The 26847-nt window shown below is 38.9% G+C and overlaps 1 protein-coding gene and 1 pseudogene across 3 annotated transcripts in view; both read right to left on the reverse strand.

The window, feature by feature from the left end:
- Nucleotides 1–4923: 4923 nt before the first annotated feature.
- The window catches only part of OSBPL11 (oxysterol binding protein like 11), an 84061-nt gene continuing 62137 nt past the window's right edge, over nt 4924–26847 (reverse strand). For 2 of the 3 annotated variants that reach the window (XM_036348697.1, XM_036348698.1), the window contains exons 9-13: nt 25878–26376; nt 21136–21322; nt 14945–15127; nt 11807–11960; nt 4924–6556 (exon numbers count right to left, since the gene is read on the reverse strand). In XM_036348697.1, coding sequence (XP_036204590.1) covers nt 6491–6556; nt 11807–11960; nt 14945–15127; nt 21136–21322; nt 25878–26376 — 1089 coding nt within the window. In that variant the 3' untranslated portion in view covers nt 4924–6490. Of the gene's footprint in view, nt 6557–11806; nt 11961–14944; nt 15128–20794; nt 20990–21135; nt 21323–25877; nt 26377–26847 lie in introns of those variants that run through there. The other variant, XR_004973954.1, reaches the window with a different exon arrangement.
- LOC118677879 lies at nt 16984–17164 on the reverse strand (annotated as a pseudogene).

Raw genomic sequence — 26847 nt, forward strand, 5'->3', positions numbered from 1 at the left:
AGGGCGCAGTCCAGGCTGAGGGACCCCAACAGGTGCATGAATCCATGCACTTGGCCTCTAGTTAAAATATAATAAAACAAATTTATTGGGACCTGTTTTATGGCCCAGCAAGTGACTAAGTTGGTGAATATATCATGCATACTTGAAAAGACTGTATTCTGTAGTTATAGAATACTAGAGGCCCAGTGCATGATAATTCATGCACTGGACGGGGGGGAATCCCTCAGCCTGGCCTGTCCACTCTCACAGTCTGGGAGCCCTCAGGAGTGGGAGGCGACCCGGCGATCAGGGGAAGGCGACGCCCCCATCGCACCTCTGCTGCTGCCACTGCTGGCAGCGCAAGCCTCTGCTGGCCTGGTTACCTGACCCTCAGGCGGCCCTGGGCGGCTGGGCAGCCACCATCTGAGGCTTGCCTGCATCTTGGGCTGGCCCTGGGTGGCTGGAGGGCTGAGGGAACTGGGCATTGTCATCTTGTGGCTGTGGGTGCCACCATCTTTGAGTGTGTAGCAGTCAATTAGCACATTTCCTCCTTATTGGCTGTGGGCGTCGCCATCTTTGAGGGTGTGAGAGTCAATTAGCATATTTCCTCCTTATTGGCTGTGGGTGCCTCCATCTTTGGATGGTGTGAGGGTAAATTAGCATATTCCCTCTTTATGAGATAGGATTAGTGTTCTATAAATAAGAATTAGGTCAAGGTGATTGATAGTGTTTAGATCATGTGGCTTTGCTGACTTTTTTGTCTAGTTGTCCAATCAGCTACTGTGAGAAGGGTGTTAAATTCCCAACTATAATTATGGAATTATCTATTTCTCCTTTTTTTAAAAAAAATTTATTTTTATTGCTTAAAGTATTACAAAGGGTATTACATATGTCTCCTCCCCCCCCGCCCTATTTCTCCTTTTAATTATGTCAATCAAAAGCCATAAGGTTGCTTCATGTATTTTGAAGCTATATATTAAACACATTTATGATTGTTGTCTTTCTTTTTTTTGGCTTTAAATTTTTATTTTCAATTGAATTAGGGTGATATTAATAAAATTATATGGGTTTCAGGTGTACAATTCTATAATACCTCATCTGTATATTATATTGTGTTCACCCCAAGTCAAGTCTCTTTCCATCACCATTTATTTCCCATGCCCTCTTCTACCTCCCCTACTCCCTTTTTGTTATGTCTTTCTAATGTAATCAACATTTTTAGCATTATGAAGTGTTTATGTCTGCTAATACTCTTTGTCTTCACAACTATTTTGCCTGATATTAATATGGCCACACCAGGTATAAACTGGTGTGATGATGACTTTTCTAACTATTTTACCTTTTCATTGACATCTATAGAACAACAAAGGACTTTCTAAATACTAGAAATAATTTTAAGTAAATAAATTTATATTGAATCTTCTTCGCACCGTGTTTATACTAGTTCTGTTTTCCCGACTTGGGTTTTTCCATGACCTCCTTCCCATGCTCTCAACCCCCTTCATTGAAGGCTGACTTTTCTCTGTTCTGGCAATTCTCATCTTGGTTACTAACTATGTATCTTTCCTCTTCTAGGCCACTGAACTCAGAGCAGAGTCCGTACCTTAGTCCTTTGTGGCCCCAGTGCTTGGCACATATAGATGGTAAGCACAGGTCTGCTGACTTAATGAATGATTAGAGGGATGTGGCAAAACAAGCAAACAAATAATAACAAACTGCATTTTTATTCTTGAAGCCATTCAGTTGAGAGGCTCCTGGTCTTCTGTCCACTGTAGCTCTTACTAGACCAGTGATGGCGAACCTGTGACACGCGTGTCAGAGGTGATACGCAAACTCATTTTTTTTTTAATTAAATCTTTATTGTTCAGATTATTACATTTGTTCCTCTTTTTTTTCCCCCCATAACTCCCCTCCTCCCAGTTCCTGCCCCACCCTCCGCCCTCACTCCCCACCCACTGTCCTCATCCATAGGTGCACGATTTTTGTCCAGTCTCTTCCCGCATCTCCCACACCCCTTTCCCCCCCAGGAATAGTCAGTCCATTTCATTTCTATGTCCCTGATTCTATTATAATCACCAGTTCATTCTGTACATCAGATTATTTATTCACTTGATTCTTAGATTCACTTGTTGATAGATGCATATTTGTTGTTCATAATTTGTATCTTTACCTTTTTCTTCCTCTTCCTCTTCTTAAAGGATACCTTTCAGCATTTCATATAATCCTGGTTTGGTGGTGATGAACTCCTTTAGCTTTTCCTTATCTGTGAAGCTCTTTATCTGACCTTCAATTCTGAATGATAGCTTTGCTGGATAAAGTAATCTTGGTTGTAGGTTCTTGGTATTCATCACTTTGAATATTTCTTGCCACTCCCTTCTGGCCTGCAAAGTTTCTGTTGAGAAATCAGCTGACAGTCGTATGGGTATTCCCTTGTAGGTAACTGAGTTTCTTTCTCTTGCTGTTTTTAAGATTCTCTCTTTATCTTTTGCTCTTGGCATTTTAATTATGATGTGTCTTGGTGTGGTCCTCTTTGGATTCCTTTTGTTTGGGGTTCTCCGCGCTTCTTGGACCTGTAAGTCCATTTCTTGCACCAGGTGGGGGAAGTTTTCTGTCATTATTTCTTCAAATAGGTTTTCAATATCTTGCTCTCTCTCATCTTCTGGCACCCCTATAATTCTGATGTTGGTACGCTTGAAGCTGTCCCAGAGGCTCCTTACACTATCCTCGCATTTTTGGATTCTTTTTTCATTTTGCTTTTCCGGTTGGGTGTTTTTTGCTTCCTCGCATTTCAAATCATTGACTTGATTCTTGCGCTCCTCTGGTCTGCTGTCGGGAGTCTGTATAATATTCGTTATTTCAGTCCGTGTATGCTTAATTTCTAGTTGGTTCCCCAATATAAGATCGAGGGTCTCATTAGTTTTCTTGTAGATCTCATTAAGTTTATCGGCGGCTTCTAAACAGTTCTTGAGAGACCTTAAAAGTGTGGTTCTGAACTCTATATCTTCCATTGACAATTTTGTCCTGTTTCTTTGTCTCCGCATTTTGTTATGCTTCCTTGGTGCACCCCCTAGTGGTCTTTGTGCGCAGTCTTATAGTTAAATCTTGATTGTTGTAGCTAATTCCAGGGAGGGTTTGACCTCCAGGCCAAGTGGCTATGAGAATCAGCTGTGTCAGCAGTGAGAGAACTTCTGTCCTCTAGGGAGGTGCTAATCTAGCCTTTGCCTGAGGCTATCCGGCAAATGCCTGTGTGCAGGGCTTGGGTGGGGCGGGTCGCACAGGATCAACAGGGTGGGCCGGAGAGAGCAGTTATGGCAGCTCTCAGTCCTGTCCCCAGGGGCTCTGCCTCTCTGAGTCCCAGCACCCGCTGCAAAGCTCGGAGAGAAAGCTGCACTCGCTCTGACCGAAGCCAGACAGTCCCGCTTCTCCCGTTTGAGTCTGGGTCCCTAAAGACTCGCCCGGATCTGGAGCTCAGAGTCTGCGACTCCCTCCCGATTGAAAATGCCAACCGCGCCCTCCGCCGCCAGCCCGCTCGCGCACTCTGCACCTCAGAATTTGACTTCAGCACTGCGCCTCCTCTGAGTGTCCGTATGCGTTTCTCTTTCCTCCTAGTTGTAGGACTTCCCCAGTGTTCCTGTGGTTCGGGGGATGTCCCTTCCGTTTTTTGGTTTCACTTTTGAAGTAGTTGTTCAAAGCAGCAAACTCCGGCGTTAACCTATGCCGCCATCTTGGTTCTCCCAAACTCATTTTTTTGGTTGATTTTTCTTTGTTAAATGGCATTTAAATATATAAAATAAATATCAAAAATATAAATCTTTGTTTTACTATGGTTGCAAATATCAAAAAATTTCTATATGTGACACGGCACCAGAGTTAAGTTAGGGTTTTTCAAAATGCTGACATGCCAAGCTCAAAAGGTTCGCCATCACTGAACTAGACCAACCAGGCCAAAGGAAAGCCTTTGCCCCTCCATGCTCTGCAAGTATCTTCTCCTATTTGAAGAGCGTAGGGAAGAATGGTTATTCGGGATAGTGGCCAGTGCTGCCTCCTCTGCACCCCTTCCCCAGTCCCAGGATGGGGCCTCCTCCTCTAGCCCCTTTCCTGTGGGCGTGGTCCTGTGAGGAGCCAGCTTGGTTCCTATGTGAACATCAATTCCTCAAGACAAGGGAGGCAGCACCCTTGGGAGAGGCAAGCAGCAGTCACCAAGTCCTTCTCTGCAGAGAGGCTCCTGCTCATCAGTCAGAGCTGGTCTCTCTCCAGGACAGGGATAGCTCTAAGAAGCACTCAGATAGGAGAAGTGCTGAAGCTGTCTTGGACTTCTTAACATACAATTCCTAGTAGCCAGAAGGAAAGCATACATTTAAAACGTTAGCCCAGAGTTAATGGGGGGGGGAAAGGAGGATCTATGTAATACTTTCAACAACAGAGACTAAAAGAAAAAAAACCAAACAAACAACTTTAGCCCAGCCCTAGCCAGTGTTGCTCAGTTGGTTGGGCGTTGTCCTGTGCACCAAATGGGGGCAGGTTCAATTCCCATCAGAGCACATACCCGGTTGCAGGTTTGGTACTCCATCCATGTTTCCCTCTATTTCTCTCTCTCTCTTCCTTCCTCTTTCTGGAGATACAAATATGTAGCAATTGCTACAAAGACTCATTTCCCTGGCCAAATATTAAAAAGGTGTAGCTAAAAATAAAATAAATAAAACAAATAAACAAATAAATAAACAGAAAAAGCCCTAGCTCTTGTCAGCTGGACAAATAACATGGGGAGATTTCACTAATAAATGTACTGTTTTTCAGAAGAATTTTAAACTCATTAAATTTATTCCTTTAAGAGATTCCTGAAGATTTAAAGAGAAAAATTAATGTCTTTCAAATGAACAGGGCAATAACTCAACTAAAATATCAAATTCCTATTTCTTTCCATTCATAAAACAGACAAAGGCATTATTGTTCTCTAGTTTTATTATTTTTCAATCTGCCCAACACATGAACTATAACTTGGTTTGAGATTTTTTTCAGTGCATTTCACAGCAAAAATGAACAAGGGAATCATTAAAATGGTTGTACACAAACCAATTATTTACAATTTGTTGAAAAAATTATTTTGCTGTTTTTCTCCTATTAACCCCTTCAATAAAACACAATTTATCAGAGCACAAAGCTTAAATTTCTAATGATGATGCAACAGATACAGCCCCCTTCAATGGCTGGTGAATAACAGGTATATATTACACACACTGATTGGAAGACCACATCAGAAGAAACAGAATAAGGCACCACTCTTGGAAAATTAAGGTAGCTTGCAGTAACAAGTATTGAGCACCATAAGTAGGTACTCAATAAATACTTGAATGAATGATGAGAGCTATAATTAGCACTATTCTTTTAGTTGCCAGAAATTCTTTAACCTCAATAAAACACTTATTTAAAAAGATTTGTACCTGGATATAATTTCCTTATATCTTTTAATTTCATGCTCTTTCTTCAGCATTTGAGTTTCCTTGAAAAGAAAATAAAACCATACTATACACGCTCTCAGTCACATATATAACTTCTGAATTACTGACAAATAGGAACAGTTATTTTAAATTTTGAGTGAACAGAGGTAAGATAAAGCATACTCATCCAGAGGGTAACACATAATACTGTATATTAACCTACAAGTGGAAAAAGGTAACAGTTTTATTTCTTAATATCTGCTATGTTCTTTAATGCCTCAGTTCTTGAGAAAGACCAAAATCTCATCATACTGACATGAACACATTTAAAAAATTGTCTCTCAAATGAAATATTTAAAACTAGGTATTGAAAAATGTTCTGAAATTTTTCAAGTCAATGTTGTTTTCAAGTATATTAAAATGCTCAGAAGAAAAAGTTCTCCATGGTTATAATTTGAATCAAAAGAGAGTTCCGACAAAGGTGGATAATGCATAAGATCCTGACACAAGGACACAGTCTCTTTGAAGGAATAGAATGCCTTGTTAGTACGACCTGGTTGATTTTTTTATTTTTTTTTAACACTGATTTCAGGCACAATGGCTGAATCCACTTCTGGGTCGTCTTTCTCCTCCTCTTGGTTTATGGATAGTGAATACTTAAGTTATTGACAGAAAGCAAAGCATAGACTCTGAAAGAGACTTCACTTTTCACTATAAAGAAATGAAAGTCATTGAGTTTTTCACTGTTGTGTTTATCTGCTGCCCCCATGCAAAAACAGGGGATTTAAATTTAGCTTTAGGAACAGAACTAGATAAAGATCAATCATTTAACAAGTCAGGTGAAAGGTTTTCAGATGATATTGCTCACGTCACATGGACAGGTTGGTGAGAGGTCCATAGTGCTTCTTCAACACTTTGGTCTCGCTGTAGTTCTATGGTGCCCTAATAGATACATTCATGTTTAGCTAGTTTCAGTCTGCAATCAGGAAGTAGGTCACTCAGTGCAATAACTCCATTCTGGGAGGGTTTGGGTAAACAGAGAAGAATTTCATTTGGTTGAGTCTTAGTGTGTGTCACTCTGCTGGTTGTGTTGTTGGAATTATTTTCCAAAGGGGTTTGTGATAAACCCAGCCATCTCCCTGAAACAAGTAGAAGAATAAGTTAAAGAATGATTCCTCTAATATTTTCAGAAGCAGCAACCAGAATTAGAAGCAACACCTTCATTGAAATGGCATTCTGTTCTCACATTTAAAAACTAGAGTTTCTGTAAAGAAAAAAAACCCTCTGTGGTTAATTATGACATAAAGCAATGCCTGTGGCTTAGCTAGAATTGGGTGAGCATTCTGGTTTAGGGGGATCTAGTTTGTGCCCTACAAACACTTTCTTTTGCAGAAGTCATCTGTAGTAATTCTGCCAATTTTGCCAAAATGTTGCAGATTGAGGCTCACCCAGAGTGATAGATGAAAGGGTGAAGGCTACGCCCTCCATCTTACCCCGGATCCTCCATTTTTGGGCAGCAGCGTTAGCCACGTGCTTGGCAAGGAGCTTCTTCCCGGAAGCCCAAGCCTCTGCTAGCCACACCCAGGATTTCTTTAAACTAACCAATGACAATCAAGGGAAGTGCGCGCCATACATATGACCACATCCTGTGTAACAAGACATCGACTTGTGCCTGGCCAATCGGCAGGGCCCACAGTCCTCTCTCCCCCCCTTACTCCACCCCCCTATAAGACCCCTCTTCCCACAGGGCTAGCTCTCTCTGCCGCTTGCCGCTGCGTCGGTGAGTGTGGTCGGGGAGCCAAGCTAGCTCGAATAAAGACTCTTTGCTTTTGCATCGGACTTGGCTGGCTCCCTGGTGGTCTTTTGGGGATCCTGAAATCTGGCCATAACAATAGACAGCAGGCGGAGCATGAATAAATAGTCATGAACATACTACCTGTTCTCTCCATCTCAACTGGCATCTCTAGTATCTAAGTATTGTTTCCTAGTTCTTTCCTGACTCAACCCCATTAGTTTTCCCTTGTTCCTGTGAATAGGATACCACAAGGAGATAAAGTCAGAGACTGCACTAAAGACCAAGTGAGGAAAAGAGAGCTGCAGCAAATGCATAATACTAGGGTGGGAGCTTGGCAGAATTGAGGTCCCAAAAGCTATGACTGGAGTTCAGTGTTTATGGGAGTAGGAGAAGTCAGCAGGATTTGAAACTCTGTCCTTAACCCTGACATCTCTTTCAGTTTATTTATATTTTAAAAATATTTTTTATATATTTACTCTACCTTGTTCCAAAAATAATTTAAGGCCACCAATTATTTGGCTTGTAGTGACAAGGACTCTCTCCTTGACTAAGCCTTATCTTGGCCTGCTGAGCCCAGTTTTGGCAAAAGCACATCCTGATAAACCAGTTTATCAAGAATCACCTCATTCTTAATAGCTAATCAAACTTCTCTCATCCTTAATATCTAATCAAGTGCCTCTTTTCCCTGCCCCCGATCCATGATACCCAAACAAGTTCCTCTTAGTAATTTTCCAACCACTTTCCTCACCCTGCCCATTGGCTATAAATTCCCACTTGTTCTATATTCAGAGTTGAGTTCAATCTCTCTATTCTATGGCAATAGTCTTGAGTAAAGTCTTCCTTGCCATTTTTAAGGTATCAGAATAATTTTTCTTTAACAACAGCAGTTATTAGGTTGTTTATTACAGCAAATCACCTGGTTGTTAATTCTCAGCACCTATACTTGTCTTTGAAAAAAGATGTGGCTACCTAACTACATTACAAAAGGCTGGTTCAGAAATTAAGACATGCCATCTGAACATCCATCTCATTTTACAGATGAAGAAACTGAGGCTCTGAGAAGTGAAATGAGTTGCCCAACTTTACTAAGGAAGGAGCAGAGTACTTTTTAGTGCACCTTCCATATATTTACCCACATTTTACAATGAGGAAACTGCAGTTCTAAGCGTAAATAAACTATACAAGGTGAGAGCTGGGGCTCACACTTAGTCCATCTGACTCCAATATGGTCTATTGTACTATAAAAGCCGTCCTGCTTAAATTTATATACAACTTAAGAAATGTTAAACATTCACTTAAGAGGACACAAGTAATAGATCCTGCTGGACATGTATAATAAAAGGGAGTGGAAGACATCATACATTAAATCTCAGAAATAGGAAAAGAAGGTGGGTATAATTAAATGATTCCAGAACCACTTTAAGTTCCTCTATACCTTCTAAGGTTACTCTATCTTCCTCTTATACCAACTGACTCTATTCTTTACTCCTCCACCTAATTAAGATCAACTCCTCCCTGGTCTGTAAGCATGAAAGTACAAAACAAGTGGAAAAGCCTTTGCTTTCAGGCTTTATGAAACGTCTAAATGGAGTGCCTTTTTCCATTTAGGACCACAGGGGAGACAAAATCAACTTTCAATAACATATGATACTTCTTAGCAAAGGGCCATGCACAATGACAGTAGCTCCAAATCTGCTATGAACTGTGTGGTGCCAACCAACTTCAGCTAGCTGCCATCCTCATCAGCCTCACTTGTACTCCACAGTGCTGTTCAGATGTGATGGCACACATGGTCCAGCTGCACACAGGATGCAACCTGGCTGCTCCATGGACTTAGGGGATTAACATATGACACAAATCCAACCTTTCTGCTGAATACTGTGCCATGGCACATCATTTAGGAAGCCCTGCTAATACCATAGTACCCAAAGGGGCCCAAACCTGAGTCAGCATCTCTAATCTACAGCAATTTTCAACCTTTTTCATCTCATGGCACACACAAGCAAATTACTAAAATTCTGCAGCACCAAAAATATATTTCTTTGCCGATCTGACAAAAAACAAAACAAAAAACAGTTATAATTTTGATTGATTTACAATGATAATAATAGTAACTACCTACCCTTTTTTGCTCCAAAGTGACTTTTTAAAAAATCAGGTGTCTATGCTTGTATATAAATAGGATTTCTGGTACTAAGAATTAACCAATCAGAGACAACCTTATTATGTGACATAACCAATAAGATGCAACTCTGTTATATGGCCTATATATTTATGTTTCAAGACACTGTTTGTGTTGGCTATTGTCATTTTTTTAATTGACAATCTAAAGGAAAAGAGGTACTGCATGTTTTAAAAATTCTTGCAGCACACCAATGGAAAATCACTGTCCATACTATCAGGTAGTAACTTATGATTGAAAGAAATTTACTATTTTATTGGATAATCGCCACATCTTGCCATCACTTTCTTTTTAAAAAAAATATATTTTATTGATTTTTTACAGAGAGGTAGGGAGAGGGATAGAGAGTTAGAAACATCGATGAGAGAGAAGCATGGATCAGCTGCCTCCTGCACACCCCCTACTGGGGATGTGCCCGAAACCAAGGTACATGCCCTTGACCGGAATTGAACCTGGGACACTTCAGTCCGCAGGCCAATGCTCTATCCACTGAACCAAACTGGTTAGGGCTTGCCATCACTTTCTACATTTGTCTATCCAACACAGCAAAATGTAATAAAAGATTAAGTGGTAGGCTCTTAATTACATCTGTCAAATAAAGAATTGAGCCCTGGCCAATTTGGTACAGTGGTTAGGGTGTTGGCCCGTGATCAAGGGCACATACCTTGGTTGCAGGTTCCCCAGTCCCTGTGGGGGTGTTTGCAGGAGGCAACCAATTGATTTGTCTCTCTCATGTCAATGGTTTTCTCTTTCCCCCTCCTGCCTCCCTCTGACTCTCTCTGGAAATCAATGGAAAGGATATCCAGAGAATTAAATTTTTTTTTTTAAAGAATTATTGAGAAGAAGTATACATGGAAGAAACGGGGTGTCTATCTTTTAAAATGCCATTGGTTGTATCTTTCTTTTTAGCCCCAGAGTTCATTCTTAATGATTTACAGAAGTCCTGCCTTATAAATTTTTCTTTCTAGAACCTATTTCTGGTACATCTGCTTTCTTAATGAGCTTGAAATGAAAAAACAAACAAACAAAAAACCAAGGTTACCAGACTAGAATTTGAATAGTAATTAAAGGGCTTATTCTTTTATATAAAAATGCAGAGATATAAAATACTTTCCCTTTTTATTTCTATCCATGAAATGGTATTTATATTAGATATCCAAAGATTAGAAAATGAAAGTAATGAAACTACTATAACAAACTATGAGATTTTAAGAGCAATAACTATGTAAAAATCACATTCAAATTACTTTTTCCAGATTCTATCCTGATGGGCCAACATTAAAATTTAATGTGTGTCCTTAGACTTGGCTATAGACAATAAAACTTTTCTTGATATCAGATCTGGTTCATTATTCACCTTTCTGAGTCCTACCAGAAAGTAATAAACAAAACAAAACAAAATCTTTAAATTTAGAAAAGACTTCAAAAATCATTTAGTCTAACTGTAAATAGTGCATTATACTCTTCTCTTGTATAGGTCTAGGGATGGAGATCACATTACCATAAAATCTACTATGCTATTACTGTATTTTTTTAAATTGTTATATAATGTCTTATGTTAAACTCAAAATGTGCTTCTTGGTAGTTGGGGCTTAGCTCAAGTCTGCTGTTAGAATTGATTAAAAAGTTCTATGTGAGACCAGCCAAGGTGGTTCAGTGGTTCAGCATCGACCTATGAACCAGGAGGTCACTGGTTCGATTCCTGGTCAGAGCACATGCCTAGGTGGTGGGCTCGATCCCCAGTAGGGGGTGTACAGGAGGCAGCCAATCAATGATTCTCATCATTGATGTGTCTGACTCTCTCCCTCTCCCTTCCTCTATGAAATCAATAAAAATATATTTAAAAAAAAGTTCTATGTGATATATTTGAAGATGATAATGAATAAATTTGATGATAATAAATAGTCCTTATTTTCTATTTTTTAGGCTAAATACGCCATTTCATTTTTTCCTTAATGCTGCAAAAATTCTAGTCACTTCATTAACCTTTGTGTAGCCAATTAAGTTTCTTATGTCTCCCTTAAAATGTGGTCTCTGGACCCTAGCCGGATTGGTGTAGTTGGTTGGGCATCGTCCGTGCACGAAGGAGTTGCCAGTTTGATCCCAGGTAAGAGGTGTGCTGGAGTCAACAGTTTGATGTTTCTCTCTCTCAATATCTCTCTCTCAATCTCTACCTCCCCCTTTTTTACCCCTCCCCACCTTTCCTCTCTAGGATCAATGAAAAGAAATAATCTAAATCATTTGAACTGCTGGTTAATTATTTTAACAAATTGTGAGCAGTTCACAAAACAGCTCATGCTTAAGCTGGGCTATTTTCAGAAATGGAGGTGTGTAATGACAATCAAGAAAGCTTAGTAAGCTAAAGTGCCCACTAAGCAGGCGAGTTTTGGACGGAAGACAGGGAGAACATACCTCTTTAATAAAGTACTTGGTTTTCCAGGGTGTGCCCGTTTCAATACGATGCCTTTCTTCAGCCCTCTGGCGTTCTTCCAGGGTGCGTTTATGCTCTGTGGCCTTATCAATTTCAGATTCCCTCAGAGAGTCAGTCACATTTTTCCACAATCGCCTGAAATCAGAAAACCACACATTTCACAAACATTCTTTTTTTAAAAAAAATATATTTTATTGATTTTTTTACAGAGAGGGAGGGAGAGAGATAGAGAGTTAGAAACATGGATGAGAGCCCTAACCACTTTGGCTAAGTGGATAGACCGTAGGCCTGCAGACTGAAAGGTTCCAGGTTCGATTCCGGTCAAGGGCATGTACCTTGGTTGTGGGCACATCCCTAGTAGGAGGTGTGCAGGAGGCAGCTGATCAATGTTTCTCTCTCATCGATGTTTCTAACTCTCTATTCCTCTCCCTTCCTCTTTGTAAAAAATCAAAAAAAAAAAAAAAGAAACATGGATGAGAGAGAAACATCGATCAGCTGTCTCCTGCACACCCCCTACTGGGGATGTGCCCACAACTAAGTTCATGCCCTTGACCAGAATCGAACCTGGGACCCTTCAGTCCGCAGGCCGACACTCTATCCACTGAGCCAAACTGGTCAAGGAATCACAAACATTCTTAAACAAAGATAGTAAATAGAACTGATACCCTCAAAATTAACAGCAATTTTAAAAAATTACATTTCCTAAATAAGAGCTATAATTTCATGCCTATGAGTTATAAGAAATACTGATATCACATTGCTGATGTTAATGTCCTGTTATCAATTTTTTGCAGAATATCCATACTATTTTCCATGCTGCCTGAACTAATTTATATTCTTACCTATGGTGCAGTGTTCCCCCTCCCCCACCTTGGATTCCACATACAACTGACATCATATAGTGTTTGTCTTTGTCTGGCTTATTTCACGTAGCATAATGCCCTCAAGGTCCATCCATGTTGTCACAAATGGCAGGATTTCCTTCATTTTTTTATGTCTGAATACTATTTCCTTATATATGTGCATGTACACACACACACACACACACACACACACAAACACACCTTCTCTATTTATCCATCGATGAACACTTAGGTTTTTTCCATTTAAATTTTACTATTTGCAACAAATACTCAATTTTTTTCTTTGAAGTGCTATGTTTGCATTCTTTATTTGTCAAAAAATCTAATAGTGAAATTAGAACAACTACAGTTTGTCAATCATTCCTTTAAGAAAAATTGGTGTTTCATAAGGAGTAACTTGCTTGTAACTAAGACAACTACACAAATGCTTTCCCTCCAGATAACCAACCACTGTGCTTCAGGATTTAGCACAAGTGCTTTATGCCTACTCCCGATGTGTCATGTAAAATATTAAAAAGATTTATTTTATAAGAAACTGGCATTTTACAAATTGCAAGTACACAGTAGTGAAGACTACAATGACTACTTGGTGTCCAATTTGGTGCCATTGCCTTGATTAGTGTTAAGGCCCAGCAGTGCTACCTACCATTGCTTTGGCACCACCAAAGCAAGTGGCAGCAGAGTGAAATAGGTAAATAACACCTTAGCATTATTATGAAAAAAAAGAAAGAAAGAAAGAAATTGGAGATACTCTGAAAAGATCTGAAGGATACCAAGGATCTACAGACCAAACCTTGAGAATCTCTTCTTTAAGATAAATACCTAGAGCCGAAGCCGGTTTGGCTCAGTGGATAGAGCATCAGCCTGCAGACTGAAAGGTCCCAGGTTCGATTCCGGTCAAGGGCATGTACCTTGGTTGCGGGCACATCCCCAGTAGGAGATGTGCAGGAGGCAGCTGATCGATGTTTCTCTCTCTCATCGATGTTTCTAACTCTCTATCTCTCTCCCTTCCTCTCTGTAAAAAATCAATAAAATATATTTAAAAAAAAAAAGAAAAAAAAGATAAATACCTAGAAAAAATTTTTACTTCAATCACTACTGTTTTATTTTTTGACCCAACCCCAGTCTTTGGTTAATGGGTATTTAATCCTTTTACTCATCTAAATTGTATGATTCCATTTATGTGATTTAACTTAATATATTTAACTAGAGGCCAAATGCACGAAATTCGTGCAAGGGGCTCGGCCCTCACAGCCCCAGCTTTGTCCGGAAGGTCATTTGGCTGTCCGGTCTAATTAGCATGTTATGCTTTTATTATTATAGTGCTTTCCTGTATTTTCTTTATTCCATTTAAAATTGATACAGTAATACTTCCACATGATACACAATGCAAGCAAGGGTGATCTCTTTCCTATCTCAGATCCCTATACTCCTTTCCAGAAGTAACCACTGTCAACACATTTTGGAGGCTGTACCTTATTAACACATTTAGATCCATTTCACTTACTTTTAAAGGCCTATGACATATATTGCCAAAATACTCTACAGGAAGGCTGTTCTAATTTACCTTCTAACCTGCTGTATGAAAATGTCTATTTGCTTACTTTTCCCTCAAAAGGGAATTATTTTAAAAATTTGTCTTATTGTTTAATTCATATTTCTTTGAATTCTCATTACACTGAACATTTTTTTCATTTTCTTAATGGGCATTTTCCTCTCTATTTTTGTGAGCTACCTCTTACCTCTTTCTGTCCTTTGCCCATTTTTCTACTAGTGGGGAGGGTGGTATCTGTCTTTTTATTAATAACTAGAGGCCCGATGCACAAAATTTATGCAGGAGTAGGCCTCCCCCCGGCTGCTGGCACCGGCTTCCCTCTGGCACCCGGGACTCAGGCTTCCCTCGCAGCCCTGGCTTCGTCTGGAAGGACGTCCAGTCTAATTAGCATATTATGCTTTTATTGTTATAGATGTGTAAGAGTTTCTATGGTAAGGATAGTAGTAATATTTTCTGTTAAATGTTAATATTTTGCCCAGTTTAGCAATGTTTGACTTTTACTAAAATGTGACTGTGTATCATATAATGCCATAGCTGGTAAGGGGTTTAAGAGCATCCGATCAGACCAAACTCTTTGAATTTACAGATGAGGAAACTGATGCAAACTGGTGAAGTGACTTGTCCAAGACCGTAAGTAAAAAGGCTTAGGTTAAGATCCAGAGTTTCTGACTCTTTGCTGGGTGGATGCACAGATGACGTACCTGGATTCAAATGGGTCCTGCTGCTCCAGAGGTCTTACCCTTTTCTTCGTCACTGCCAATTTAGTCAAGTCCACATTCTTTGTCTCTCCATTGCTGTAAGTGAACTCAAGAACACTATTCCATTCCCCTTGCACTTTGCACACCACAGTGTTGCTACTATTGTGCTTTACTTCACCGGTAACCCTAGAAGCAGGCAGAAAAAAAGATTTGCTATAATAAATTGATATTGTGCTTTTTCTTCAGATTCTGAAACCCAAGAACATACTCTGGGAATTCTTTAAATTAATTAGTTATACAGCTCACTTCAATGTCAGTGCCAAAGTCACGCTGTAAATCCATGTTAGCTTCATAGTAATTTTTTCAAATAACATCAACTTTAATCTTTAGATAGAACACTGGGAATCTTTGAGACTTAATTATCATAAATAATCACCAAGTGTGATCTTTAAAAATGCTTGCTACAAACAAAACTATTATAATATTAAAACTAAATAGGAATACGAAAAATATTAACATTTATTTTTTTATCACAGTTGGAAAATGTTATAATAAATAACCTATTTAACTTTTTAAAAACTAGTCCTATTTATGTAAAAGTTTAGAGTCTCTATTTTGAAGTGCTGGCTATATCAATTCTATATAAAATCACATAAGCCTAATTTTAAATTAAATATAGAAACCAGAAAAATCAGTAAGAGGTAGAAAGACAGCCCTAGGCGGTGTGGCTTAGTGGACAGAGTGTCAGCCTGTGGACTGAAGGGCCCTGGGTTCGATTACGGTCAAGGGCATATGCCCAGGTTATGGGCTCAATCCCCAATAGGGTGTGTGCAGGAGGCAGCCAATCAATGATTCTCTCTCATCATTGATGTTTCTAGCTCTTTTTCCCTCTCCCTTCCTCTCTGAAATCAATAAAAATTTATTTTTAAAAAAGAGGTAGAAAAACAGAAGAGTTATATTAAAATTTAAAAATTCTCTTGACAAACAAAATAGAAAAATTAAAAGAGCACTAGTATACAAAAACTATTATCAACACAGAACTCAGAACTCAAGCACTAAAATTGTTGAAAGATTAATAAAGATTTAGTTATCTGGCTGGTTTATCAACAGACAGGATGCAGTACAAATGAAGGAATAGGAACAGGTCTAATTATTTTTAATGAAGTATTTTATGTTCACCAATGAACACAAATAACAACAGGGTCAGGTTAGATAGACATTCAGAACTCAGAGAACAGTGGTAGTTTAGGGTCTAATCAGTGTGACAGATTATGGTTTATCTGAATTCACAAGGGAATCCAAAAGGCCAAAGCCTGAAGGTGAAGCTCAAGAATCCTAAGTAGCCTTTTTCAGTTACAAGCCAAGGGCCGAGGCATCAGAAGGACATGTTGGATTCAGGGAGTCCATAGTTCTTTATCAAGAGAAGTCAACGGTCTACAAACTCAGAGCTCAAGGCAGGGGTGTAGGAGACAATAAGCAAACGATCAGTGAACCAGATTTTAAAGATCAAGGTTTACACAGGTTTGGAATCCAAGAGGAAACCAAACATTCAAAATCAAAGTAGGCATAACTATAGCTCAGAGGACACAAAGAACACTATGACTATAAGTCATCTGATTACAGCAGGGGTGGGAACTCTGGGTTATACTTCAAAGCATCTGAACATAAGTAATTACATTGCTAGGGGTTTTGCCTGACTGAATGTTTCTTGTGATATCCATATTTCCTCTTTGATCCCACTTGCCAACATTGTTCCCGCCCTTGGAAATTTATCTCTAACCAAACAGAATATGAGGCGATGACATTGAATACTTTATCTCTTCCCTTCTCCGCCCACACATACCCAGAACTATATTCTGAGAACCGAAGAACAATAATCCATCATATATATATATATATATATTTTTTATGGGTTCAAGATTGGTTTTATTCTAGAGCCTGTGATGGCTGGTTAGCAGTGCTAGCCACGCCGTACCTGAAGGCCACCCACCTCCTTCCAGGTACTCAACCAACAGAATCCCCACGAACAAGATCAGAGACCAAGTGGATGTCTCCCCTCCTGCTCCCCATACTTTTTTCCCCCCCCACTACCACAAATTATGCAGTCGCGTTTCCCACATTTGGGGAAGTCGCAGGGGTCAGCACATCCGGAGTGCAAGGGATAAGCCTCGCCCTGGGAAAACCACCTTCGTGATCATGGTATCTCCCCTGCCAGGTAAGTATTCCCCATACTTTTCTAACAAGATTGTTTTATAGTCAAATATCCTCACTTGATCTCTCTTTTACTGCCACAGCACAATTTCTCAAGTTATCTTATCTCCCTCACAAGCCTTTCCACTTGAAAAATAACAAGCCCTAGGTCCCTGTTCATGCATGCTGGGTTACATGGGATCCTTGCTGCTTAGTACAGCTCCACAGCAAGGGCAGCATGAAGAGAACTGGAGAAGGGAAGAAGAATCACACATATTGCCCGGCCAGCGTGGTTCAGTGTCAATCTATGAACCAGGAGGTCATGGTTCGATTCCTGGTCAGGGCACATGTCTGGGTTGTGGGGTCAATCCCCAGTGTGGGGTATGTAGGAAGCAGCCGATCAATGATTCTATCATCGATGTTTCTATCTCTCTTTGTCTCTCCCTTCCTCTCTGAAATCAATAAAAATATATATATAAAAAATACTATCTCTGTAATCAACTGGAAGAGCCTTTAGCTGGAGCTCTGTCCTTCCTCAGTGTACACAAGACAAGACAACTCATATTGGGGAAAAATCCTATACACACAATAAATGCGGAAAAGTCTTTCACAGGAGAAAATCTCTTGTTGAGTACCAGAGAATTCACACAGCAGACATAAGATTAAATGAAATAAGTATGGGAAACCCTTTACTCACTGTGCCACACTTACATAATCTGAGAATTCACACTGGAGAACACTTTGAATATAATGAAAGAAGGAAAGTCTTCAGTAACTATTCATTAAAGATCTTAATTAAGATCTCTTCCTGGCCCTAGCTGGTTTGGCTCAGTGGGTAGAGTGTTGGCCTGCAGACCGAAGGGTCCCGGGTTTGATTCCGGTCAAGGGCATGTACCTTGGTTGGAGGCTCCTTCCCAGCCTGGGCCCTGGTTGGGGTGAGTGAAGGAGGCAACCAATTGATGTGTTTCTCTCATATAGATGTTTCTCTCTGTCTTCCACTCTCTCCAAAAGATCAATGGAAAAATATCCTAAGGTGAAGATTAACAAAAAAACAAAACAAAAAAAAGGAAAACAGATAAAAAAAATAAAAAGATCTCTCCCTGGAGAGATTTCTAGTCACAGAACCAATGTAGAAAAGCTTGTAAATGGAACTCTCAGTTTATTTAACATGAAGAAAGCTTAAACAGCTATTTTCCAACCTCTGAATGGTTATCCTAAAGGAGATAAAGCTCCAAAAAAATCTAATCCAAGGTTTCATATCTAAGTAGTAACCAGTGATAGGTCAAAGGATCATCGAGAAAGCTATAATTTGATACAGTAGACTGACTCTATCCCAAGGAAGAAACTCACACTTAACCATATTTCCCAAGAAAAATACACAAATCACATACTACATACACAGCACTGTATAGATGCAATGAAAGCACTGTACAGATCCCAAACAGTACCAGTCTATCAAAAGCTTACAGCCATATTGTGGAAAATAATACAAAACAATCAAGAGAATAAGTCTGTATATAAATAACATTTTAAAAAATGTTTTTATAGGTAAGTCCTGTGGGATTTCAATCTCAATCTCTCGTCTCTCCTTCTCTCTCCCTGATTTAATTCCCGGTCAAGGGCACATACCTCGGTTAGGGCAAGTGTGGTAGGGAACCAATCAATATGTCTCTCTCACATTGATGTGGTTTTTATTTTCTCTCTCTCCCTCCCCCCTTCCATTCTCTCTAAAAAAAAGAAAGAAAGAAAAAAAATCAATGGAAAATATGCCCTTGGGTGAGAATTAACAAAACAAAAAAAAGTGCTGGGTTTGGAAAATTTATCCCTGTATTTGTTTTCCCCTAAGCATTTTATTCAGTTCTATACTTTGGAAAATGGTTTCACCAGTGCTAAGCATGTTACAGAGATGTAGATTTCAGCTCTAACTTCATATAAGTAAAGGGAGTCTGAAATGCCATGGGCTGCCCACTGACTTCTGTTCTGATAATGTTCCAACACATACTGAACAATCAGTTGTTAGGCATGTCACAAAGGGATTTATGTGCCTAGTAAATGTCAGTCCAGTGACTTCCAAAATCCCTTCTAATTTTAAGGTTTGAATCCTGTGGTTACTATAGAGCCTAAGTAGAAGTACATATAACAAAGTGTGAACCACCTTCTGTAAGGGTTCTGACAATGCCTAGTGGTTCTGTTTGGGTTATCTGTATTTTTTTTTTTAATCTCTGCTTCAGTGTTTTGGAATCCATAAATTAAAGGCTTATTCAATGCCTGGGAGCTAATTAGTCTTTCTTTCCACTTCTAAGATTGTTGAATACTACTCATCCAATGAAAAAGAAGTAAAATAGCTATATGGACCTAAAAGTCTCATACAGGATTGAAGGGAGAGTATTTTGGTATACCCACTTAAGAAAAACTGGCAGTGCCCGGCTGGTGTGGCTCAGTGGTTGAGTACAGACTCACAAACGAGGAGGAGATGGTTGGATTCCCTATAGGGTACATACCCGGGTTGCTGGCTCAATCCCCAGGAGGGGGCATGCAGGAGGCAGCCGACCAATGATTCTCTCTCATCATTGATGTTTCTATCTCATTCTCCCCCTCCCTCTCTCTGAAATCAATAAAAAAAGAAACTGGCAATATCTAATGAAGTTCAACTTCATATCCTACAACCAGCAATTTCACTCCTACATATCTACCTCAGAAATTCATATATATGTTCACCAAACACTGAGCAGCACTATAAATTGTGGCAGTCATACAATAGAAAAAAGGCAGTAAGGAGAATAAACTACGACTTTACATGGATGAATCTCAAAAACATAATTTGAGCAAAATGAGTCAGGTATGAAAAAGCACAGAGTATATGATTTAATTTATATAGACTTCAAAAACAGGCAAAACTCATCTACAGTGTTAGACATCAGATAGTGGGAAGAATGTAAGTGATTAACTTAAGAGTGTGTGAAAAAGAAAAAAAAAAGTGTGTGTGTGTGTATGTGCATATCTGTATAACTGTAACAGGGCAGGAGGAAGGACTCTGGAATGCCAGTAATGTTCCATGTCTAAATCAAAGTGCTTAAATACTCACAAAGTCAAGTTAACTTGTATACTTTTGTATATGTGTTATTCTTCAATAAAAACTTTGTTGAAAAAGAAAACTATCCCTTCTTTAGGAATATCTCATAATAGACATCAAAAGCTTAAGGAAAGCCCTAGCCGGTTTGGCTCAGTGGATAGAGCATCGGCTGGCGGACTGAAGGGTCCTGGGTTCGATTCTGGTCAAGGCCATATGCCCGGGTTGTGGGCTTGACCCCTAGTGGGGTGCATGCAGGGGACAGCCGAACAATAATTCTCTCTCATTACTGATGTTTCTATCTTTCACTTCCTCTCTGAAATCAATAAAAATATTTTAGAAAAAAAAAAAAAAAAGCTTAAGGAAAGAGCCAGTCTCCTTTTGAGGATCCTATTAGAAGGCTTGTCCTCATATAGTTTGGGCGATCTGGACTAGTGCTAAAGAGACCAACAAGCCATGAAAAAAATATACATAATTGGCCAATTCCTGGATGGAATTAAAGATACAATTCAATACTGGTGCTTAAAGACACTGGCTTCCTTCATTGTACTTCTTGAACCATTTCTAATGGCTAGATGCATTTTTACACTAACCTGTAGCAATAGCTGCCTCCACGGAGATCTGGATCCAAGTTTAAATCCCTTTTAAAGGCAGAAATTGGGCCAGAAGTTGCATATTCATGTTATGAATTCTATTCTACATCTTGTTAGCTATTTAACCAGGAAAATTTTACAAGAGTAGATAGATCTGTCACTATTTGTTAAACCAGGTCATGATTTCCAGAATGCCTTGAAAGATGAAATATATTAAAAAATAAATATGAATAAAAATCCAACCCCAATTCACATAAAACAAAGCAGAAAAACAGTAAGGAGTTATAATAAAAGGATCAAACTGATAGAATAAGAGCCAAATATCATTACAATGTTCTTACCGGTGCAGTTTGCCACCATAAAATGGCTTAGTATGAAAAGTGATGCTGGCTGAATAACCAGTTTTTGCACAGTTGACACTGACTTTGCCACCCAGTTCCACCCAAGGAACAGTTAAAATTGACCGGGCATATGCACAAGGTAGAGAAAATGTATACTCTTCTCCATGCTCCAATAGACTAAGGATACCTGAATGTAAAAACATGAAGGTTGTTAATATAGTAAAAATACAGCTATGAAAAATCCATATTATGTTTTCTCCTGTTTAGTAAATAAACATAATTTTGCTTAATTTTCATTTAGCTTTGGATGAAACTGGCTTCATTTACAATTGTATTTGACACCAATTCCTGCTAATAGTGAATTAAGGTTACTTCTACTATGACCTGTTTCTGTGGGGTCATAAAACCAGAAAATGTTCAGTGGAAATAGTACAAGAGTTCCCTCTAACGATCCTAAAAATAAAAACCCCTGCCCTAACCGGTTTGGCTCAGTGGATAGAGCGTCAGCCTGCGGACTGAAAGGTCCCGGGTTCGATTCCAGTCAAGGGCATGTACCTTAGTTGCGGGCACATCCCCGGGGGGGGGGGGGTGTACAGGAGGCAGCTGATCGATGTTTCTGACTCTCTATCCCTCTCCCTTCCTCTCTGTAAAAAATCAATAAAATATATATATTTTTAAAAAAATAAAAACCCCTAAGTCAGAGTTTAAGGCCATGCTATACTGCATTATACTAAGATCTGATCATTACTAATTACATAAAGTACTTAGTACTAACAACTTTTTCAGCAGTTTGGAAATAACTTTGTTTAATGTTATGGAGTCGTAGACCTTAATCTTAGATGGTATGATGAAAAGTGTTCTTCATTCTATTTTATGTATATTAAGAAAAAAAATAAAATTTTATGACAAAACTATGGTCACCAAAATTCTGTTTGCCAAATTCTGAAGTATTTATGGTAAAGTTACAAGAGACAGAAGTGGTAGTTTTCCAAAAAATTACTCTAGATGGGCTTTTTACATATTAACTGATGCCATATTGAAGATAGTTTTAAAAAAACATGTAAGAAGAGAATTAAATTAATGACTAATCAATCTACCTATATATATAAAAGGCTAAGGGACCGTCTGACCAGTAGCTATGATGTGCAATGACCACCAGGGGGCAGACACTCAAAGCAGGAGCTGCTGAGCTGTGGTGACTTGGCAGCAGTCGTTTTTGGGTGACACACCCAGAACCAGAGAGGAAGGACCCTGATTCTGGAGTGCGTCATCTGAGAACTGCCCTCTTGCAATCTGGGACCCCTTGGGGGTTGATGGAGAGCCGGTTTCAGCTGATCCCTGCAAGCCAGGCCAAGGGACCCCACCTGCCAGAGGGACCCCGCTCACTCCGCAGATGCCCTTTGAGCCCCAGCACAACCTCAGGTGCGGCCGGCCGGGAAGGGACTGAGGGAGGTTGGCTCCAGGGCGTGTCCGGTCTGTCACACCCAGTTCCACCCCACCAGCCACTTTCTAATTAATCTCTTTTCGATGTGCATGGATCCGTGCACCAGGGCACTAGTACTAAATAATTAAGAGACTCTAAGAAGACTTGAGCTCTATTACCAACTTTAGCTTATTACCTAGTTACCATCAAAATAATTACTGAACTGGATATGTACCACTGGTCCGAACTGTTCCAGTATCTCTCTCTTAATGAATGCTCATTAAGTACTCTGTTCTTAATATTCACAAATTAGGGCAAGAGTTACAAACTATTTTAATACAGTTAATTTTTAGGATAAGCAAATAGACAAACTGAGAGTCTACTTTACATGCGGTAACACCAACTTTTTTTTTATTGCCCTTAGTAGTTTTTTAAAAAAAGATATTTTTACTGATTTCAGAGAGGAAGGGAGAGGGAGAGAGAAACATCCATGATAAGAGAGAACCATGGTTCGGCTGCTTCCTGCATGACCCGTACTGGTGATCTGGGGATCGAGTCCGCAACCTGGGCATGTGCCCTGACCATGAATCGAACCTGTGACCTCCTGGTTCATAGGTCGATGCTCAACCACTGAGTCACGCTGGCCGGGTACCCTTAGTAGTTTTCATAAAGGGCAACAATAAATCAAGAATTATTGCCCTAACCGGTTTTGCTCAGTGGATAGAGCGTCAGCCTGTGCACTGAAGGGTCCCAGGTTCGATTCCGGTCAAGGGCATGTACCTTGGTTGTGGGTGCATCCCTGGTAGGGGTTGTGCAGGAGGCAGCTGATCAATGTTTCTCTCTCATTGATGCTTCTAACTATCCCTCTCCCTTCCTCTCTGTAAAAAATCAATAAAATATATTAAAAAAAAATTATCGAGCCATTTCATAGGGGATATGGTTCTGGCTATATTTATATATAATGGGAGATGTCAGAAGACATAATTTACTTGGGTATACTTCGTGTTTAATAATAAATTGATTAATTCAAAGTTGGAAAAGATATATTTTTATTACTTTTCTAAAAATATATGATCTTATAAACTGGATTTATAATCTTTTTGATTTCTAAGAATACATTTTACCTAAGTAGCATATACTGTGGAATTTAAGATCTGAAGAAATAAATACCCAGTTTCAAATGTATGTGATAATACACTAGTAGAAACAACTGAGATCCAAAGAATTCTAAAATCTCATTTATCTAATAAACAGAGCTTTCCTCAACTATTAAATAAAAACATGACTTCTGCCTGGCTGGTGGGGCTCAGAGATTGAACCAGGTCACGGTTCGATTCCCAGTCACTGCACTTGCGGGGTTGGGTTACAGGCTCGATCTCTAATGGGGAGGCAGCCGATCAACGATTCTCTCTCATCATTGATGTTTCTATCTCTCCCTATCCCATCCTCTCTGAAATCAATAAAAATATATTTAAAAAAAATAATAAAATATAAAACATAGCTGCTGTAGGAGCAAAATGAATTGTCATAAGTCCCATTCTATGATTTAATTTACTTTCTTTTGAGGGTAACCAATAACAATTTAATTTCTAAAAGGCGATTCATGAATACTTAATTAGGACTTAAATAATAAAAAATTATCTATTATATACCTCCTCCACAATTAATGCATGGTTAAGATATTAATGCTTTTCCTCATATCTTGAGGTATTTCCTTTCTTGGAGTGGGAGAGGCTACTATTACCAGTTTCCTTCTGTTATATGAGCTGATAAGATAACTGTCCTCAGGAAGAATGTGCCAAAGAATGAGGCTCTATGCCTCCTTCTGGCTATGCCTTCCTTAACCTGAATTACCCAGACACATCCCATCATTTAGACTTCAGTTTTTTAATCTATAAAATAAAATGTATTTATGAAGAGCTCAGGGCTAATGTTAAAAGCTGTAGGTGGCAAACTTTATTTTTAAACTAAGAAAATATTTTCTAATGTTATAAAACTCTTGCTTAGTTTGAAACATTATCTGGAAAATGGTTAGATTCACAACAGATGTTAAAAATACTATAGGAAAAACTGAAATGGGGATAAAGTATTTTCTTTGCAGCTACAATAACACAATCTCAAAATGTTAGAGTCACAGATTTAATTATGTCCTACACTGTTAAGTTTACATTCAGAACAAATTATTCTATGAACAATGGTGTTCCCTTAACATTAAAATGGTAGTTTTTTTTTCTGCCTTTATACAGGGTAGGACAAAAGTAGGTTTTACAATTTTGAGTATGCAAAAGAGTTTACTCTTGTATTATTATTTATCATTGTATTATTTTCCATACAAACAACTGTAAACTTACTTTTGTCCCGCCCTGTATTTGCATTAATTCTGCAATGATTTCTGTGGAGGTTTTTTTGTTTTGTTTTGTTTTTTTGTATTCTTGGCCAAAAAACACTGTATTTCCTAAATTTTTTTTTTATAATCTTTAGCTGAAGTAGAATTAAAGTTTGGCAATGTATTTTAAAATAGTCTGTGAATATCTCCTTACAAATGTGAATATATTTAAAAGAAATAGAAAAGATGAAGATTTAACTACAAGTTATTTCTTGAGTGCTTTTTATAATAATGAAAACATATTTTAAAGGACTATCAGTGACATGGGAAAATTAGTATTTAGTGTAAAAAATAGTGGGACAGAAAACTATTTGGAGAGAATTACTCCTAAGTTTATAAAACTAAAATAAAAGTATGAACATACACAGAAAAATACAAAATGTTAGCTAAATTTATTCATTTCTGAATGGAAAGATTAGAGATGCTTTTATTTTCTCCTTAATACTCTTCTAAATTTTCCAAATTTTCTACAATAAAAATATTTTACAGCCCTAACCAGTTTGGCTCAGTGGATAGCGCGTCAGCCTGCGGACTCAAGGGTCCCAGGTTCGATTCCGGTCAAGGGTATGTACCTTGGTTGCGGGCACATCCCCAGTAGGGAGTGTGCAGGAAGCAGCTGATCGATGTTCCGCTCTTATCAATGTTTCTAACTCTCTATCCCTCTCCCTTCCTCTCTGTAAAAAAATCAATAATGAAAATAAAAAAATATATATAGTTTACATTTAAAATCAGGAAAAACTGATGTAAAAGAAGAAGTTATATTTTTCCATAAATACGCCCCATTGCCCCACTAGCATTCTGGAACATACTAGGAAACGGAAAAAAAAAGTAGTACACATAACATTTCAAATTTATAATTAATATTCATCTAGATTCCCAAAATTTAAGATTATAGTTTGATATTAAAAATTGGAGAACAATTTTTCTACTTACCTTCTCCAACCATCGTCACGCCTATTGACATGCCTAAGAATTTGCTCTTAGTCCAGACATGCGCATTTACGCACATCTTCCTCTCTGCACATTCTGCATAAAATCCTGATACTGGAGGATGATGGGAAACCTGTTCAGCAACAAATCTGACCGTATAGCAGTCTGGTCCGACCTGGCTTAAAGCCTCGTCTGATAGAGGAACATGATTTGTGACTGCCTGGGTGGAAGAGTTGCTAGTAACACTGGATGCTACCTCGCTTTTTGGCATCTTCCAGGAACAGTGAAAGGTTTCTCCAATGATAGGATTGTACGGTTTCTTAGCAATGGCTCCCTTACGGCCTTCATGAAATGAGGTAAGGTAGTACTCAACAAAACGAATCATCCTGTCCTCAGGTGTGGCTCCATTACTGATGGCTATAAATAGATCTGGATGAGACATAAAGTCTGCATACATTTCCAGCAAGGAACGCTTCTCTAGGATAAATGTAGGAAGCACCACCTAAAACAATAACAACAACAAAATAGAGAAATTTTAATCCAATGTAGATAACTATTCTTATCTCTCAAAAAACATTTCAGCCTAAATGGGTATTAAACACAAAGCCACAAAGCTCATGAAAAAATAACTATTCGTTTTACCAATTATACATAAATAAAATTTTTTTAAAGATTTTTAAAAAGCATGCTTAGCCCTAGCCGGTTTGGCTCCGTGGATAGAGTGTGGGCCTGTGGACTGAAGGGTCCCGGGTTTGATTCCGGTCAGGGGGACATGCCTGGGTTGTGGGCTCAATCCCCAGTAGTGGGTGTGCAGGAGGCAGCCGATCAATGATTCTCTTTCATCACTGATGTTCCTCTCTCTCTCTTTCTTTCCCTTTCTCTCTGAAATCAATAAAAATATATTTTAAAAAATAAAAATAAAAAGCATGCTTAAAAGGAAACAAAAACCTTCCCAAGTGGAGAAAAAAGAAGA

Source organism: Myotis myotis, unplaced genomic scaffold (genome assembly GCF_014108235.1).
Source record: "Myotis myotis isolate mMyoMyo1 unplaced genomic scaffold, mMyoMyo1.p scaffold_m19_p_2, whole genome shotgun sequence".
Lineage (NCBI taxonomy): Eukaryota > Metazoa > Chordata > Mammalia > Chiroptera > Vespertilionidae > Myotis > Myotis myotis.